This window comes from Rhynchophorus ferrugineus, unplaced genomic scaffold (genome assembly GCF_030347505.1).
Source record: "Rhynchophorus ferrugineus isolate W39M unplaced genomic scaffold, kcgeb_rfMv2 rfM1, whole genome shotgun sequence".
Classification (NCBI taxonomy): Eukaryota; Metazoa; Arthropoda; class Insecta; order Coleoptera; family Curculionidae; genus Rhynchophorus; species Rhynchophorus ferrugineus.
The window spans coordinates 95,224,666-95,246,090 of record NW_027472580.1 but is presented as its reverse complement, the minus strand read 5'-3'; the positions used below and the strand labels follow the sequence as shown (position 1 = coordinate 95,246,090).

The window sequence follows — 21,425 nt, the reverse complement described above, 5'->3', positions numbered from 1 at the left end:
TCGTCTGAGCATAACACAAAACTAACCATATCACTGACTACTGTTTTGAATTCGTACATCCCCTTGATTACAATAAAACGTATTGTATATGCGGAGATAAAATGGTGGACCTGATCTTTTGGCATGGCCGTGCTTTAACTAAAGCTTAACATCATCAAAATATTAAATATATTCAAAGAACCTAGCGAAAGGTTATTCCATGCAGTTAAATCATTTAATTTAACGAAACAATGTCCATATTACGAGGGCTGTATAATAAGTAATCTTAGTCCTGGCTGCCGAGTGGTTTAATTTATAAATGACGATCATTTAGATTTCAAAAATAAACTATGTAGTTATATAATAGAGAAAATAACGCATATCTGCAAAATAAAATTTTAAGGTTACGTGACGTAATCTTTGTGTCAATTTCAAAACTGTTATATTCGTATATTCCGTTTTAATATTGAAGCATATAGAGCATATAAAGATACAGTAATAATACTTATATTTGATATTCTGAAGTTCTGAAAATAATCTTACTATCATTCTAGTCTATTCAAGGTTTTTTTGTACATACGTCATCAAGATCTTTAACGTATTGCCTGTCGTAATTTGCAAATTCTTTGCAGAATCATACAATTTTCCTTCTCATTTTATTCTAGTTAAAAAGAGAGCCAATGCTGCCTGATTGGTTCGACCTAATACGTAAACGAATGAGCCTGTCAAAGTCGTCCGTTTGTCAGACGTATGCAAAATTATTGAAAGCAATAGTGGTAAGAGGTTAAAACTCTAACCTATTGTAGGAATGTTCGTCGGGTCGGTCGATCGGTCGAAATGTGTGGCTGCCGCTGCGATTATTTATCAGAACACTCACTACTATCTTTGAAAGGAATTTGCACGGGAACTAAAAACACTGGTTGAATCAAAGTTGTTTATTCTAACTTACGGTTCATACATGTGGTCGATGGGAGAATTGACAGGATATTAGGTTAAGGTGAAGGAAGTACGGTAGCGCTGTGGAAGTGGTACTGTTACAGGGGGACGGTGATAAGAAAAAGAGAGCGAGACGTCGTCGTGATGGCCTTTTATACTCCAGAACTGCATGGTACCAATCCACCGGCGTTGCCAACCTTTGTAGTTGTTGATGGTGAATTGGTGGTGGCCTAAAGGGCCGTGGCGGTCGCCACACAACTCCCCTCCTAGTGGAACAGCCGTGGAACGTACCTAAATGTGGTGCAAGTTCCGGAATGCACCCGCGATCACGCAAACAAACGCCCGGGGACTGCTGATAAGATGGGGATCCCAACCTGAGCGAGGAGTTTTACGGGATCAGCTGCCATCGGAGCTGTAGCAGGACGTCGTTCGTCTTGAGGCGTTTAGCTTTGTTTGAGGGTACCTGTAAATGTGTTACGTGTCCCGTTTCGTGATGCGAAGGTGCTCATGTGTTGCTGGTATACATGATGGGCTTCTGTGGTTTTCGTCCATCAGGCTAGTCTCGTGGGATGTCGTCGACCACGTGATGTTGATCAGTTCCGTTCCTCGTGCTATCCTTCCATGCACGTGTCAAGCACCTGTCGAGTGGCTTATGTTGATTTGATTTACCTGTTAGGCACTTTGATCACGTCGGGGTCACCAATTGTAGGAATGTTCGTCGGGTCGGTCGATCGGTCGAAATGTGTGGCTGCCGCTGCGATTATTTATCAGAACACTCACTACTATCTTTGAAAGGAATTTGCACGGGAACTAAAAACACTGGTTGAATCAAAGTTGTTTATTCTAACTTACGGTTCATACATGTGGTCGATGGGAGAATTGACAGGATATTAGGTTAAGGTGAAGGAAGTACGGTAGCGCTGTGGAAGTGGTACTGTTACAGGGGGACGGTGATAAGAAAAAGAGAGCGAGACGTCGTCGTGATGGCCTTTTATACTCCAGAACTGCATGGTACCAATCCACCGGCGTTGCCAACCTTTGTAGTTGTTGATGGTGAATTGGTGGTGGCCTAAAGGGTCGTGGCGGTCGCCACACTATAAACTGTTCTGTATAATTAACTGTAGTTTTTATCTAAAACTCTTCTGTACCATATTGTTAAAATAATGTTAAAGTAATGTGAATTTTGTTTTATGTCAAAGCCAAACTGAGCTAAAACTCAGAGTTGTTGCGACAACATTGTTGTTTTTTGTTGAAACTTAATGGAAATTAGATTTAATTAAATGTTATTTATTAAAGGCTAGTAAGTCATTTTTAAATTATCCCCTTTACTCTATTATGAAAGAAACATGATTAAGTTAATAAATTGTAGTTAAACTTCGACCACAGGTACAATACATATTCTTTTGTCTAATATAGATTCACCAGTATACTCTTAGATTTTTTTGTGTTCTTTTTCCTAATAAGGCTTCTTTTTGTATATTTTTTGCTTATGGGAAATATTTGGAGGGCCTAGATATCATTAGGACGCTTTATTTTTCGCGATATCTTTTCTCCATCCTCTCTAATGTCCTGGCGGAATCATTCACTTTGTTCTTCAATAACATCTCACAAATTTTCTGGGAAATAATTAAGGTTGAGCGAAGAAAACGTACTTTCAGGCACATAAAGGCTTAAATTTTGAAATGCTTTAAGGTTCTCTTGACGATTTGTTTATAGTTCGGCCCTTTATGATTGCCTAAAGTATGTCTATGACTTCCTTAAAAGCATATTACGTTTCTTTTTAAAGATCTATCATGGTCGTGATGAATTGTGGGTCGTCTAATGTCTCGTTTGATAAAGAAACCTTCCTTGACCTTTGCTTCTGAGAGGCCTGAAATATTTGAAAGCAATCTTCAAGCCTACGAAAGGAAACTTCATCTTTTGGAAGTGATTTTATACAATTCTTCATAAATCTCAACTTTATGTACAGTGGTGGTAAAAGAACTTTATGTAGAAGTACCATGTTGTACCAATTTTCTTTTCACGAAATTTAAGCTCCTCGACGGTCAACTCATTTTGGTCCAGAAATTTTCTCAGTCTCTGTTATCCCATAGACACAAAAAACAAGGTATAATAATTTGGTAAGCTCAGTTTGTTGTCCGAGAAACATGTCCAACATTTCAAAATCTCCACCCACCTGGCAACATTGCTCTTCATATATTAATTCGCAAAGGGCCAATTACAAGTTCTTGTAGGTTTATTGGAGCTGTACGAAATGACTTACAAGAATGTAAATATAAAACCACCGTTATGAAGCAGAACTGCTTTAACGCTTTTATTTAATGACAATGATCTGTGAAAAGACACCATTATTCTATAGGTATCGTATCGCATTATAGATCACAAATAGAAATCAGATGAAAATACTCAAACAGATTTTTGTAATTCCGGGTTAGAATCCTGCTGGGGTATGATATGTAAAATCTGACAAGGAAAATGATTCCTGTAACGCCAGTAACCACGCTGGGTACGACCAGATGTCTTCTGGGAGGATTTTTAAGTTGGTCACTCGCCAGTCGGCAGGTTTAATGCCGAGGACCATGGCTCGAAGCCCATGTTGAATTGTAGGTCCAGTTCAGTTTTTTATTTTTGTTGCTGACTTACAATTATTAAATACTAGCGACCCGCCCCGGCTTCGCACGGGTGCAATGCTGATACTAAATTAAATACACTACAGAAAAAATATGAACGTTGTATATAAAAACATAGCGGCCCGCTCCGACTTTGCACGGGCATAAAATATATATGCCTATGTCACTCAATGAAAACATGATTAAAATCGATCCAGTATTTTTGATTCATTCATTACTGCCCTTGGCCTGCACGCATTAAATTTGGAGTAAAACAATTCCTCTTCCCCTATACTTACTATGAAGATTTCCTGCTATCTTAATAATATCTAGGAATATCTAAATTCATACAATTTTTATTACATTACACATTTTTAAACGCAAATTTTAAATTTGTAATATCTCCGAAAATATTTGTTTAATTTACATGCTGTAAGGAACCATACTGATCTATATTAATTGCACACTGTATTTAAGGTACTTAATTCGATAAGGATTAATGCCGTATTGCTTAAAATAGCTTCGTAAATAAGCCATTTTCTCACGTAAAAAGTAAACAATAAAAATGGTTAATGTGGGTTATCCCTAAAAGATAAACATATACCATCGCGGACTTTTTTGTAGACCTTTTTATGGTGTACAATACTGTAGTACATTAATTTGATCTAACTCGTAGGGTTAGGCAGCGTTTTTGCTAATTGCTAAATAAGCCTAAAAAAATAGGTTAATTTACGACATCACGTTAGAAACCTCTAAAATTAGCAATGTTGCCTTAGTATATTATGCATGTATTATACATATAAACCTTCCTCTTGAATCACTCTATCTATTGAAAAAAAACCGCATCAAAATCCGTTGCGTAGTTTTAAAGATTTAAGCGCACATAGGGATATAGGGACAGAAAAGGCGACTTTGTTTTATACTATGTAGTGATACAATTTAGTTATTTTAAAAATTATTTTGAGCTTAAATAAAATCGGAATAATAATTCCGACGAATTGTATCATTCTCTTTATTTTCAATAATTCTAGCTAGAGCCTGGTATAATCCAAATAACTTGCTCGCCAACCAAGTAATTCTCTTAAGTAATTTATTAAAGTAATGAAGCGTCTCTGGGGACCGTGTAGACCGTAGACGATGCTTATCACCATAGAGAAAAAGCCCTAATAAATTAGGAAGATATTCTTTTAAATAACCCGCCAACTTTTATGAACTTTTTATCCGTGGCTTTTATGAGGGACATGAAAAAGTTTTATTCAGTCGAAAAGGACATATAATAAAAAATTTAGCAGATGGGGTCGAACAGATCATCAGGTTCCGATATCTCTTTGGGGGATTGCTTTTGTTTTTAGGGCGTGTTGTTTCTGACGATCGAGGAGCGGGGCGAGACGGGGTCGGTTCTGTTCCGGGGTTAAGTGTCTTTCCGAGTTTATTGTTAATTCACCGAGTTTAGTAATGTTTTATCTGTCTTCTCGCCGTTGATTAGGTGACGGGTCTTAATCAAATTTTAAGTGTTTCTTAAACTCTTTGAAGTTTATGTCTACGGTGAAGATAAAAGGATAAGAATAACAGCGTCAAGAATTTTGATATATATTAACTATTAATTTTCTTTAGCTATGACATCCTTTTTTCAGAGGATGTTTGTCAGACCTTTTCAGCTTCATCAACTTCCAATTAGCACAGGTTTATAATGAAATCCTCATTCAAATATCTTGAATACATAGCTTCAGTATTTTTATATCTTTAGTATTTCTTTAGATCGAGCTGATAAAACTTATATATTGGTAAAAGTTACTTGTATGCTAACCACTAATGTTGTTTTTACTAGCGATGGAAAATATCGAATGAAATATATTGAACTATACCATGGTCGCAAAATATTAGAACCTATCGATCGTTCAAAAACTAGAATGAAAAGGTGTATTGTAGGAATACTTCATTTTAAACAATTTTAATTTGACAAGAAGTAATATAAAATTATGTTTATATCTTAAGGTTACTTTCGAGCAATAAGTATTCTATTAATTATCAGAAAAGTATATATGAAAATCAGAAAAAAAACTTCAGGAAGCTAATCTTCAGCTATTCCATACAAAATATTCACTGAAATATTCCCAGACTTCCAGTATTCCTGTCTATTACTTCAGTGCCTAATACTCACATGTTGTTATTTGTGAGAGCGGAAGTTATTTGGTACTTTTTTGTTCATTTTATGTTAAATATTATTTCTTGATTAGTTTTGTCATTATGTATAACTTAACAGAAAAAAATTAGCAGCTGAAAATACGCGTGTAAAGTATGAATTATAGGTAAAATATTATAACTTAGAATTCTCATTTTATAGATTGCTAAGGAGTACACGATTATTCATGTAGAATAATATAAAAAAACTGAACAATATGACGTAGCTTCAGTCAGTGCGATATGCGAAAAAGACTGACGAGTATGGTACTGCTCTAAATGAAAAATATGTTTAAATAATTGCCTGTGCCCTAAAAATGGTATCAAAGATATAATGTATAAACAGATTCATGTTTTCTGTTTTTCTCATAAGAGAAATAGCTCTATAACAACTATAACAGCAAAATATTGAGTAGAATTGGTGAAGATTAGTGTATTCTCTTCAAAAGATGAGCCGAGAAGAACAGGTTATTTTTAGATAGAATCATAGTTGTGTAGATAGGATAGCTTTTCACATATCTATTGATGAGAAACGAATTAGGTGCAGAAGGTAAGCGATTGTTGTTTTTTTTTATTGTCGCACTGATTTGGATCGTATACACAGACCCTCATTTTGGATAACAACCCAAAATTTCATGTTATATCAAAATAATGTAATCATGGTCCCACTATTAAGTTTATATGAAATCCTAGCTAACGCTCGTCAAGCATATATTATCTCTAGATTGCTTGTCAACATAGTAATTACAAAATAGTAATGCAATTATGCGAAAAGCTTTAAACTTGAAACATCAACGTTTAACAACTGCTATTGCTGTATTGACGCATGTCCTGCCATTTTAAATTTCAACGATAACCAGTTTGAGTAAGTACAGGAGCATTATCCAGTTTGAGTTGAGATCAGAAACGCATCGTTTATTGGTAGAAACTTACGGTGAGGATGCTTTAACCTTAAAATCATGTTATGTGTAGTTTCGAAAACTAAGTGATGATTTTGAAGTGTAAAACAAATAAAGTCCTGGCGAACCAAAAAATACTGATGATGCGAAATTCCAATATTTATACAAACTAAACTCGAAAACAATTTGTAAAAGCGTTAAGTGTGACCAAAGAAACAATATTCGACTGAATTACGGGCAATGTGGAAAGTCTAAAAGATGAGAAAATGGATGCAACATCAATTGATGGAAAATGAAAGGCAAATGGAAAAGAGAAAAATTGGCTGTAAAATGGCGCTTCAAAGGTATGATCGAAAATAAACCGGTAATGAATTTCCGGTGTATCTGGTATTCTAATTTGCGAGGAACCAACTTCAAGTTCTTGTAGGTTTCTTTGAACTGCTCAGAATATGAACTGCTCTAAGGCTTCTTTTTGATGAATATAGAAATCCATTAAAAATTCTCAAACGAATTTTTTGTTGCAGATCTGTGTCATTTAATTATCTACTATAAAATATTTTTAATAAAAAAAATTGAACCGACTTCAAAAAATAAATAAGGAACCCACTAAAATAAGAAAATAATCAAACTTAGATTCTGACACAAGAAAATGATTTTTAAAATAAAATATGCAGATGATAATTGTTGTAATAACTAAATAAAAATAAACAAAAACTATTTAACCAATATACTACACTTATTTTATATTCTACAATATACACACAATTTACTTTAATACCTACCTTCGTTCAGGTTGGGTTGGGTTCTTAAATTTAAATTACGAACCAAATAAATCTAATTTGTTGCTCGGCAAATAAGACGCAGTACCGTATGGGGAAAAATAGGGATAAAGAAGCAATGATTGAAAATAAGGAGCTCTTCAGGCCCCGGGGTCTGCTACCTAGCCCAGGTAGATTTGACAAATGTTCTAACTAAACTAGAATAACCAAATATTATTGTCCGCGCCGGGAATCGAACCCACGACCTCCGATTGTGAGATAAACGCTTTAACAACTATACCATAGAAGCATTTGTCTGCTATATTTCTACAATGATATATATACTATTGTTAGTGCATAAAAATCAAACTGAATTGCTTTTGCACTGAACGACTTCCGATTTTCCGTCACATCAGCTCAGCAATAATATTATATACAAATATCTGATTATTTTAGATAAAAAATATGAAAACTTTGTACGTGCCTTTGAAATTTGAGTGTTTCCCTCAATTTCCCCCCTTCCCTCCATCAGATATTGACTTGGTTCCAATGGGGCCACTTCGGAAGTGAACTCTTTCGAATAAAAAAAGAATTTTGAAAATCGATCCACAAGTGACGGAGAAATCGGCTAATATACATTAAAAATATATATATACAGCCGAACATAGAACCTCCTCCAGTCAGGGACGTCAGAGCCTAAAATTGATGGTTTGAAATAATCCTTAGCTTAACTTTTAGCTCCGATGATGAGTCGTAGGTCGAAGTTACAAGTATCCGACATCAGTCACGGCATGTAGAAGTGTTAAGGGTCGATTCATTAATAAAGAGATATTATTAAGCGGGTACCGTCGACAGGCGTGAGAGCAGATCGTGCGTCCTGGCAAAAATCGGGATTCCCTTTCGATGGAAATGTTAATAACAAGTCGAAATTCGCTCCGTAATTAGTCGCGCGGCTGGTGAAATATACGCCGGAACCGGGAAAACAAATTTGCAAACTGTCAAAAACTTAATTTTGTTTCGGGGACGGAGGAGGTGAGAGATGGTGAAGCGCGAGCGAGCCGGATGATTAATGGACCGGGTCCGAAGTCATCGATTCGCCATTTTTTCCCCCGCCTACCCGCTACATATTAAACTGATTAATTCTCCATCTGAAAGTTATACGCATACGGGATCCAAATGAAATGGAACCTCCGCGGGCGACAATGCAATTTCGAAGTTCACGTTCCGCTTCGGGGGACGCAGTGGATTTGATTGAATCGATGACACTTGAGCTGGAAGCGCCGATATCTCCATTCCATCCCTCGTATTTCATCCGGCAATGAAGCGAAATTAACTCTCTCTTCAATCTTAAATTTTTATCGAGGTATTATTTCCGAAAATTAATTCTTGTCAATATGATTCAGAGAAAATCATCTGAATTTAGAAAGTTTATTTTGGTTGACATTATTCCAACTCTTCGAATGATTTGGTCAATAGGTCAATTAAGGTGGTCTACAGCATTTTCGATAGATATAAGAATAAGAACAAAAAATAGCTCTGTATTTGATTTTATGTCTGAAAAAACGCTAAGCCTGAGAGAGAAGGCTCGTCACCACCGATGTTTCTGTCCATACTGATTATCCCATTCGTTTCTTGTTTTACAAAAAATGAGGTACAAGGTCGTTGGACCCAGGAGGCCCACCACAACATGTTCTTTAAGGTTAAAGCTGATTCTCTCTCCTCTCTTCGCGTTTGTTCTCTTCGTCACCATGCCATAACTATGAATCGACTGAAATTGAGCACCTATCGTTTCTCGAACGGTCACTTGATGACTTGACATCGTCCACACCCCTATCTCAGTCTACTACATACTGAACGACTGTTCACGGCTCATTCATATTACACTAAGTATGGGCTGCAAACTTTTAGAAATTTCTTAACAGGAGAAAATACAGACAGACTCATCGGATTTCTACGAGAAATCAATTTTCGCCATAGAATCTAGCATTTACCAAGTTTAGTGTTACAAACCAAATGATGTCTGCTGTCTAGATAGAACCTCTACTTCGTTATGGTAGTGTTTCTAGTACTGTATTTGTGTTCATTGTTTAACAGGTCAACTGAAAAGTCCCCGGCCTGACACAGAGATGGCGCATACTAGAATTTAATCGAATGAAATAGTGGCACTATGTATAACGTGTATGATGTGATAATTAACGAATATTTGGATATGAGAAAGCTCTGTGCAAAGTGGGTGCCGCGCGAGCTCACTTTAGACCAAAACAACGACGAGTTGATATTTCGGAGCAGTTTTTAATGATGATCCAGCGTAATAAACCCGAGTTTTTGCATCAATATGTGATAATGGATGAAACATAGCTCCATAATTTTACTCCGAAATCCAATCGACAGTCATCCGAGTGGACTGCACCCGTTTAACCCGCTCCAAAGCGGGGGATAACGCAACAGTCGGCTGGCAAGGTAATGGCATCTGTATTTTGGGATGCGCATGGAATAATTTTCATTGACTACCTTGAAAAAGGAAGGACAATCAATAGCGACAATTTCATAGCGTTATTGTACCGTTTGAAGGACGAAGTCGCCGAAAAACTGCCGCATTTGAAGAAAAAGAAAATGCTACTTCACCAAGACAATGCACCGTGTCACAAGTCAGTGAAAACGATGGCACAAATCCATGAATTGGGTTTCCAATTGCTTCCTCATCTAACGTATTATCCAGATCTGGCCCCCAGCGGCTATTGAACTGAGACAGAAACTGAGGCCTATTTTGAAGCAAAGGACAAATCATACTACAAAAATGGTATCAAAAAGTCAGAGGTATAATCAGTGTATCACCCAAAAAAAATGTGTTTTACTTTGTTAGGCCGTGGACTTTTCAATTGACCTGTTTTTAGTGTTCCTTTCAGCTCATACAAAGAGAAGCAAATTAAAAGGAAGATAGCACAAGCAAAGGTCCAACATTTCATATCAAATTTACACCAAATTTCAACAACTTCAACTTTTTTCACTACGATTCGTTAGAACACTATGAGAGCTCATGTCAATCATCTCAAAAAAGTAAGAAATAGAGAAAATGCATTTAAAATGTTGAACAAACATTCATAGAGTTTAACCCGTATTATATTTTTATCTCAAAAATGTCTTCGCATAAAATGGACAATCTACTTCAAAATTAGAATTTCGCTACTATAACATCTCAGTATTTTTTTATCTTTCACATAATTACTGATGAATACTAATCAATTTTTATAGAAAACCCACTGACTTGCAACTGCGAATCCCAAGAACTATGGGAATGGTTAAGGGACCACCAGAAAATCTCAAATCGCCAACCTGCACATCAACTAAAATGCGAGCAACCTGCAGTACTGCGAGGCAAGGCGTTCCTCGATCTGGATCCCGAACAATTCTGCGACCAACCCATGGTGGTCAAACTCGGTATACAAGACATTCAACCGTTTTCGGTCGTGGTATCCTGGCAAAGCAGAAATCATTCTGGGCTTCATGGGTATCAAGTCGCTTACTATTCCATGGATTCCATAGATGAGGTATGTATCAAATTTCTTTAGATTATATCGATAACAAGTCCAGCATTGATAATCTAGAAATGATTTCTTAAATTTATCTTTTAATTATTACGATGTTCGAAGGAAGACGTTGCCTTTTCTCTTAAAAATATTTAAAAACCAAATAAATGACAATATAAATAATTGGACCCAAACCTGGAAAATAGAAATAAAACTATAATTCCATCTAAAGTATCTTGGAATAAATCTAAAAACCGCACAGAAAATAATGAGTAACAAAGAAAAAAAAGAACAGGAGTTCAAATATAGGAATATGTACTTGTTATTTTTTATGTTTACGTTTATTAAAAACGAAAAACTTCAAACTTATATGAACATACAGAATTACATTACGGGAATGTTCTGCGAAAAGTAACATAAATATAATACAAATACAATCCTGAGAAGTTTTGTAGGTACACCCAGATACTACAGGACTAATTACTTACATCGAGACCTTCAAATACCGACTATCACCCCGGAAATATGTCTTGAATAACACCAGTACAGGACACAGATTTAAAAGTATGAAACCATTTGATCTTGAGTAATATACTGAGTTGAATTTAATAAAATAAGCAGTCTGTTCAGTGGTTAAGAACACTATTACACTAAATACTAAGATAGGGCGGATGTGTCCTACCAGATATAACAGGTCAATTGAAAAGTCCAAAACCTGACACATAGATGACTCTATTAAATCCATATGTTTTTTAGTTAGCCCTAATCCTCAAAAAATGAGTATATAAATTTCACAACTGCTGGTTTATTAGTTTGTCGATTATAGCATTTTGAATGAAGCAACTTTTGTTATTGTGAAAAAATGGATAAAAAGGAATTTCGCGTGCTGATAAAATATTGCTTTTTGAAGGAAAAAAAAAGTTGAAGCAAAAACTGGGCTTGATGAAGAGCTTCCGGACACTGCTCCAGGAAAATCAACCATCAAGGATTGGTATGGTAAGTTTAAACGTGGTGAAATGGGCACCGAAGACAGACAGAAGAGAAGACAGAAGAAAAGAGGTTATTACCGACGAAAACATTAAAAAAATCCACAAAATGATTTTGAATGACCGTAAATTGAAATTGAATGAAATAGCAGACACTCCAAATACATCAACTGAACGTGTACATCATATAATTCACGAATATTTGGGTGCGAGAAAGCTCTATGCAAAGTGGGAGCCGCGCGAGCTCACTTTTGGCCAAAAACAACGACCAGTTGATAATTCGGAGCAGTGTTTGAAGATGGTCAAGCATAATAAACCCGAGTTTTTGCGTCACTATGTGATAATGGATGAAACATGGCTCCATCAGTTCACTTCGAAGTCCAATCGAGAGTCATCCGAGTGAACTGCACACGATGAACCCGCTCCAAAGCGTGGGAAAACGCATCAGACGGCTGGTAAAGGTTATGCGCCGTGTCGCGAGTCAGTGAAAACGATGGCAAAAATCAATGATCGGCTTCGAATCGGCTCCAGCGATTATTTCCTGTTCTCAGATCTCAAAAGAATACTCACTGGGAATAATACTACAAAAATTGTATCGAAAAAGTTGGAGGATCGCTAAAATCAGTGTATCACCCTTGAAGGAAGTTATGTTAATTTTTCCAAAAAAATGCGTTTTACTATGGTAGGCCGGGAACTTTTCAATTGGTCTTTTATACCTAGATTTAAGTATTATATTATATCATACCTAGATATACAATGTAATAAGTAAACTAAAAAACAGATTAATAGTTATATTCACCAACACTATCTATTGAAGTTCAACATTTCAATTCTCATCGCCAGAAGATCAAAAACAAAGAAGAATCCCCGTTTCCTTTAAAAAAAAACCTAAACATTGACCCAGCCGAACTTTACTAATTTAATTAGTTGTATATTATTCGTTTGACATCAATATTTAATCATTGCTTTAATTACTATACGTCGTAGTTATAAAACGTACCCGGCAAAGTCAATGTTTGATGGTGTTTATCTTTCGTCGCGAATTAATATCAAACTTTTTGGTAAATTTATAATCTTCGTAGCGAGACGCGGAGTTTTCAAACGATAGTTTAGAAATATACATCGTGCGAAATAAGATAATTCAAATTTAATACCATTACACGGACGTAAATTATGTTTTTAATAATCAATGACGTGTTTGCGGCGGTTCCGTATAAATTGAGCTCGAAAAATAATTAATGATTATGAATATATTAAACATATAGAGTATATATTCTGTATGTATTAAAAAAATTGGGTACAACTTGTATTAAATAAAAACATTTTATCATTTTCTACAACTTTTTGTCATTTTTTCTATCGTTTTTTTTTTCATTTTTCTAAACCGTGTGCCAATCAAGTTATGCTACATCAATTTGAACATGTAGCAGTCATAAATATTTCGGGAATGTCGTATATCGTCTAGACGACCTTCCTCTCGCGACAAATCAAGTAGTGAAACAGTGATATTCAACCGATTTAAAATGGCATTTTCAGCCAATTTGCCTGGTAGCCATTTTCCCTCCTTTTTGTTCCTTACGGTAGCATGTTAATATATGGAAACAATTCACTAATCAATTTATAAACTGTTTGAAAGGGTAAAAGCGGCAGAACGGTCCTCCTGCTGTTGAGATAGGCGCCGGTGCGAACGTATAGTCGTAAATTTATTTTTGTATTTAACATTTGTGACGCAAGAGTGTAAAATTCGATCCATGAAAATCATGAAATGTTTCCAGTGACGCCAGTAACCAGGCTGCGTAAGACCGGATGTCCCCTAGGATGATCTCTCAGTTGGCCACTCTCCAGTCGGTGGGCTTCATGCCCGAGCACATGTTAAACTGTAGGTACAGTCCAGATAAAACCTAGTTGGTAAAAACAAGTCTCTAAAATATGATAAAAAACTATTGTTCTAAGTTTTATAGTTTATTTATGGATTTAGATTATGCATGATCAGCATCATCCTAAGTTTCTAAAAAAGGTTGATAGGCGTCAGATGTCTTGAACAAAAGTAAGAAACGTTGAAAATGCAATTTTGAGCATTCCATGATTAGCGTCTGTATAATCTGAATAGCTGAGTAATACTAAATGGAAAACTGTCATCTTATGTACAGAATTGTTAAACCTTTTGAATTTAACGGTTAGATTAGTTTGTTTAACATTTTTATACGTTAATACTTTACATATTTACCAATAGATATCGCTTATAAAACATACGAATAACTAATAAAATTGCACATACATAACTAATAAATTATAGTCTTGTCTAGCATGTAACAATACATCATAAAACTAAACAACATTCGGTGTCAGTATGTTCAGTGATGAAGAAGAAGTTCAAATGTAAAACAAATTTAATTGTACAATTATATATATATATATATATATATATATATATATATATATATATATATATATATTAGGCACGCTATTCGGCTATTCTGTCACTATTTGTCACGAAAAAAAAACCATAAAGAATATTAAAAAGGAATAAATAATGCATAATGTCACAAACACGCGATTGCCCTGCCTTAACTGACGACTGAAAACGGTAAACAAACGAATGAGATATGAAAACTACTTCTCATGTTTAGTGAATTAGCATAATTCCGTCATTTCTGGCATATAATAGAGATTAAAAACAAAATAGAACTATATTCAAACGATCTTTAATACACATTACACTGTAAGTTCAAATTTAATAAATCAGTAAACTGTTCTCTATATCAAGCTCTTTGAAAGATTCTTGAATTCATAAAAAATGTGGGGTAATTTCAAGGTAAACAGTAGAAAAAGCAATTTTAAAACATTTAGCAAGAATACAGTTGAAACATGTAGTAACGGTTTATAGTAAAGCATACTTTGTAAATATATTTCACATTTTTCATTTTTTTATTATTAAGTTACAAACTTAAAGCGCCAGAACTTTCTTTACTTCTAATATCAACAATGCCAAGGAAAAGACGAACTGAATTAGGTCGTCGAAGTCAATGAAATGTGTGACGTGCTATCTCACGTGCTGTACGTTACAATACTGATGAGCAACCAAAGATACAACATGGAAATACTCGTAATGATATATCATGATTCCATTGCTACTGTGACTGTGAAAAAATATGACGTTATATAAAATAGCTTTCCTTTCTTTCCTTCTTTTCTTCTTCTCTGCTTCCACTACCTTACTCACTTTCACTCTCTTATGACAGGACAGCATACATTTTTTCAGACAACAGTAAAAAACCTCTCCATCCACGCCTATACAAGTTTCTATTGGCTAGAACTGCACATGAGCACTTGTTCTAATACAGCCTGACAGTTTTCACAACTTGCGTCCTTTTCTACCACACCTACCGTCCCACAGTCTTAGTTACGGTTAAATGTCATTTTTAGGTTAATTTTATATTTGCGTTTTGTTGAGATAATATATTTATTTCACAGGCAAAATTAGCGACAGGCAATGCGAAAAAAAAATGTATAAGGTATGAATTATTAATATTTAACGAAATTAAAGATTAAGATTAAATTGCAAGACAATAAATTAGAAAAACTATACCGAACAAAAACACAGTGAGAAGCAGAAGCAAATAAGAAAAATGATATCGATAAGAGAATAGACAATATATCTACAGATTCAAAATCAGTCAATCAAAAATCATGATTCATTGATTCAAATATTTGTTTTAAGATTTTATTTATACAGTTTGTGTGTATGTCTCTAAATGTATATTGCTTAGATTATATTTTCTTTATTTATTTTATTCCATTTATTGCAATAAAATTTGTTAAATGATGTAATATTTCGACATTATTTATCTGCTCTGAGAAGTTATATAAACTGAAACAAATAGTAAGTCACAATGCTTCAAATCCTATGTTATCAATTCATACCAACCCCTTTCCATTAAGTACACCTTATTATACAATATGCTGAAAATTCATGGCACCTTTTAAGCATTTGACTTTTTTCTTCTTTTGAAATATCTCTAATCTCAGAAACATATAAGTACAATAACAAATAGACAGAAAACGTATACAAACATAACCATATTTCTTTCTTACCTTTACCTTTACCTATTCCTTAGCTTTTCTTATCTTCAAATAAGTTCTATATAGAAAGAAAATAAAGGAAATAATATTCAAAAATAATCAGAAATTTTATGTATTTTGAATAAATAAAAATATGAATAAATTATCTAAAAAAATTTTTATATGTGATAACACTGTAAAAAAACACCCCGTGTTATTTATCGGTAAACATTAAGGTGTCAGGAAATCCCGTTGGTAAAAATCGGGATACAAGATAAAAAAAACACTCAACAACGACTACAACATGTTGTAAACATCTTCCTATTTCTCAACAGATACATTAAGTCGCAAAAAAATGGGAACAAAACAAGTGTAGTTCGGAATAAATTCCTTTGCTTTTACCATTCGGCTCGACATTTACCGAGCTACGCCTTCCGTTCCCGTATCAAACCGGCCGCCTCCACCTCCCGTCCTCCTCCACCCTGCACATTATTTCTTCCCCACGCTCAATGTCGCATGTTAACATGTCCCTGCGTGACGCCCAAAACCCCCATTCCAAACATAATAATGTCTTTTTTGTTTTCTACGAATAAGGCCGCGCGCGCCTCTCGCTCTCCACCATCACCCGCTTGCCGACGGTCCACGCCTGAGGGCCCGTTCCCGTTTGAACGGTTTGAAATAATAAATGAAGAAATATAGTGGAGGCTGTCGAATCGTCGACTTCCGAAAGAACAGGCCCTATTTTTCTTTCTCGATATTATATTGACGGTTATTCGGGTTACTAAAGCAGTAGAATGACGAAAAAATTATTGGGATTTTAATTAATTTTGAAACAACTTAATATTAAGAACATGAAAAAATAATAAGCGTTTTTTGCATCACACAGGGGCAAACAAAATAATAGTGTCTGAATAGTTTTATGTTTGAAATTTTACTATCCCGTTCTTGTTCCGAAATATTAATGATGTTGGAGATGGAAATATACTTCTCACGCTTTTCTCCAAGACTGCCTATGGAGGTCTTAGAGTTGATGGTGTTGAGGTCTAGCTAGTGTGCCGACCAGAGAAGATGTTTAATGATATTCTGAAGCTACTCAAACCAAGACTGAGCCTTATTTCTGCATCATCTTGAAATATGGCAATGTTTGGCAGCAATATGCTCAAAAGTATGGTTACTAAACAAAATAATACGTGCCTCCGAACCGAACGATGCAAACCGTCAAATGATTTTTGATGACCGAAATTTTCCGGAAGAACCGAACTTGCCACAAATTGGTTTCAATCATCGCGAACGGAGAGATATTCGCCGAATCCATGCCGAATCTTTGCGCATGGTCTCGCACAGACCCCGAACGTTCGCTTCGTTCATGTCTGTACTCACCATAAGACAAACGACTGAGAGATCACACATTTCACTGATAGCTTGTTTTGTCATATAACCTACAAGACTTGCTATACATCGGAATAACAATACCAATACATCCAAGTCGCATTTCTTACATGGAAGCAGTTTTGCCAACATGTAACAAGGTATTACATGTTGTTCAAATTAATTATTAGATAGTTTACTATATTATAGTTTAGTAGTTTATTAGATAGCAACATAGTTTGTTATAAATGCTAGATTATCTCAATAAAAATGTTTCTTGATTATTTAGAAACAATATCACAAAAATCAGCGAACTAAAATGCTTTTTTGGGGTGTTTCATTTCGTTTCATTCTGGTCTCCGGGAAAACTTGAAAACATTTTTTTTATAAGGAAGTAATAGTTTTTAATCAAAAAATCACTAAAATAATTAGGAAAAATCTGAAGAAAATTATATTATATCAATTTCGCGTTTCTCGTCTATTTTTAAATGCAATACTTGTAAGATCAACAGTGGTAAAATCGATTACTGCTTACCAATGACCTAGAGAGCCGGCTTGGAGGACGATCGGTGGGATGCTACGATTGTCGCTGGTACGAATCCTGCTGGGGCATGTTCGTAAATATAAGTTTGTGATTGTTTAATATTTGTGATTGTCCTAGGCAGGAGTGTAGAGTCCAACAGGAAATGAGTCTAGTTACGCCAGTAACCAGGCTTGGTAAGATATCTAATATGGTCACTCGCCAGTCGGTAGAATGAATGCCGAGGACTGTGGTTCGGAGCCCACGTTAAACAGAAGGTCCAGTCCAGATAAATACTCATTACATCATAGAGACATAAATTTTACCTATTTTTTCAATAAAATAACTAAAACAATATTTAGCTATTAATTTTTGTACTAGATATTTAGTAATGTTTAAGGAATTTATATAAAAGTAAAAAGTGAAGGAATTAGAATTCCAAGCTTCGTATAAATTTGAAGGTCGCTACATATTAATCTGATAATATGACAATAGAGTAAACAAATAATAACATATATGTCAAGAATTGTACTCCAATTACGGTCCAGTAAACATTTGACAAAAATAAAGTTGAAATATACATTGCATATTTTATTATTTATACTCTGTAAATGTATTTCACAAATTGAGAGCACGAGAATTTTCTTTGCAATAATTATTAACAATACTAAGGAGAAGACGACCTGTGATCTATGCACGAGCAGCATTCCAGAAATTGATTATGGTACCAACAAATCAGTAAGAATTGGAGGAACAGCAATCGTTTGTCAATATTGTGAGGTATTAAATTCAACGGTGAATCTAACATTCAAAAATAAAATTACCAGATAAAATGCCACCTCACTATCAATCAATATTTTCTGAGTTCAGATATGATACTAATCACTTTTTGGCCAACATTTGTATCAGAAATAAGTTAAAATATCTTAAATACAAGGGTGGTTCAAATATGATCAAGACAAATACTCTGACAACGTGTCATGTATTTACTATTGAAAAAATTTACAAAAATCTACAGTTTTTATAGGTATTTCCCCTCACTAGTTACGCATTTTGTCAATCTTTCCGGAAGTTTTTTGACGCCGTTTCGAACTATTAGCGGTTTTCACGTGTGTTTTTAGAAAGTTAGAGTAGTATGCAGCATTAATGGTACGTTGGGTGCGCAGGAAATCGACGTACAGCACACCCCGCCGGTTCCAGAACACCGTACAGAGAACCTGGTTGCCTTGGTTGTGACTGGCGCCTTTTCCTCCTTTTTCATCCACTCTTTAGACGACATCTTGCTTGCGGGAATGTGATAATGTAAACATTTCTCGTCTGTAGTGAAGATTCGCGTTAAAAATCCGTCCCCTTCCGCCTCGTATCGCGTCAGCAAGCGGCGACAAACTCTCAACCGAGTAAATTTTTTCTCGAAGTTCAACAGTTTAGTATTATCCGTTGCGCTACGGCAATCAGCAGTTAACGTTCACTCATGGTCGTAGCACGCGCGTGAAACATGCGCTTCCCATGAGGAAGCCAGTCAGTCACTTTGCCACACCAGTCGTAAGGGGCCCAGCTATCACATACTCAAGTCACGACCTTCAAAACATACATGCGCACCATCTACAGCATTTGTCTCTATCATATTTGAACAACCCTCGTAATTACAGATACAAGAACCACTGTATCAGTTACCAGGAACGCTGTCACCACTACTAGATGTAGATCATCAATTCTTATAAAATATATTTTATCGGCAATCGGGATGCATAAATTCATTGGCGGTATGCTCGTAATCATACAGTGAAGCAAACTATAATCCAAGAACTACAAATATTCTTCCATAAGATAGATTTAGCAAAAATTTTCAAAATAGCTTTGGATACACAGCAGACCTGACAAAACACCGTTCAGTGAATACGCGAGGAGGTAATATAAACAAAACCTCATTCTTTGGTCATCGCCATGTGGACAAACAAACCAGCAGATATGGCGGCCGCATGACCTAACATGTATATATTTATGGTTGAAGACGTCGAGATAAATTAAGACAAATTTTCTGGCGCCCGAACTGGAAAATAAAAAAGGAGAAAAGGACCCGGTCCGTAATCCTATTTTGTCGTTCAAAGAGAAGAATTGATCCCTCCTCTATCGGAATTAATCGTAAGGTCGATACTTCTTCGACTCCCCCACGAAATCCTTACAAATACAGTCAATTTCGCAGGCTTATCCCTACGCGTCTTCGGTGACGTTTCCCGGCCTCCCCCCACGCCGTCCCTTGTCCCACGTCGTCCTCGAAAAATTGTCCCATCGAAAAATATCCCGTAGTTAAATCAGTCACTATTTGTTGTTTATTCTTTTTATGTTGCGTGGTCGTACGAATGACAGCGGCATGGCAGAGAAAAAAGATGCCTTTGTTTATAAAATAGTTTATAATAGTGTCAATCTTTAAGAAAATAATCAAAATTATTTTATAAAATTTCAATTTCTCGATATTCCTTAAACTAATAAAACAACAACTTTGAAGCAAATTTCAACGTTATCTATTAAAATACTCTTCCTCAGGAGTGATTCCAGACAATCCAACGATCCTCTGATTTTTAAGCATTTTTCATAGAATATCCTCAACAATCACTCCTTCATTTGAACCATAAGTCTTTCCCAAGGCCACCGTTTCAAATTTGCAAACAGCTAGTATTTATTAGTAGTCAAATGTAGACTATACAACGCTGGGTCGCGAAATAATTCGTGGAAACATCAGTTGTTTTACGGAAATCACTACAACTATTGCCGTATAACAAAAATATTTGTAACAAAAAAATTGAACCGACATATATAGAATAAAACATGTACATAATAATCGTTGTAATAACCAAATAAAATAAACTAAAACCTTATTTAACCTATCTACTACACGTATTTTATATTCTACTATATACCCACAATTTAGCTTATTACCTACCTAAACGTATTCATCTATTCACAATATGATTTGTTATTGCATTGTTTGGGCTCGGCAACGACTTACCTTTCTGGTTAAAAATCTAAGTTTGATTATTTTTTAATTTTTACTGAGTTCCTTATTTATTTTTTGACATGGGTTGAATTTTTTTGTTAAAAATATTTTATTTTTCTCTTTTTAGTATTAGATATTTGCTCAATAAGACTTATATATAAAATAAAACATGTACATAATAATATTTGTAATAACTAAATGAAATAAACTAAAACCTTATTTATCTTATCTACTACACGTATTTTATATTCTACTATATACCCACAATTTAGCTTAATACCTACCTAAACGTATTCATCTATTCACACTATGATTTGTTATTTGTATTGTTTAGGCTCGGCAATGACTTACTTTTTTGTGTTAAAAATCTAAGTTTGATTATTTTTTAATTTTTACTGAGTTCCTTATTTATTTTTGTCATCGGTTGAATTTTTTTGTTAAAAATATTTTATTTTTCTCTTTTTAGTATTAGATATTTGCTTAATAAAGTACGCAGTTATTTTATTTAACATTACAATGGGTAGGCCAAGTAATGGTGCAGCCCGTATGAGGAAAAATAGGAATAAAGAAACAATGATTGAAAATAAGGAGCGTTTCAGTGCCCG

The 21,425-nt window shown here is 35.0% G+C and overlaps 1 protein-coding gene across 2 annotated transcripts in view; it reads left to right on the top strand.

The window, feature by feature from the left end:
• Positions 1–21,425, top strand: part of LOC143193013 (uncharacterized) — a 313,088-nt gene that overhangs the window by 280,517 nt on the left and 11,146 nt on the right. For both annotated transcript variants that reach the window (XM_076398939.1, XM_076398933.1), the window contains exon 8: positions 10,615–10,910. In XM_076398939.1, the coding sequence (XP_076255054.1) occupies positions 10,615–10,910 (296 nt within the window). The remainder of the gene's footprint in view (positions 1–10,614; positions 10,911–21,425) is intronic.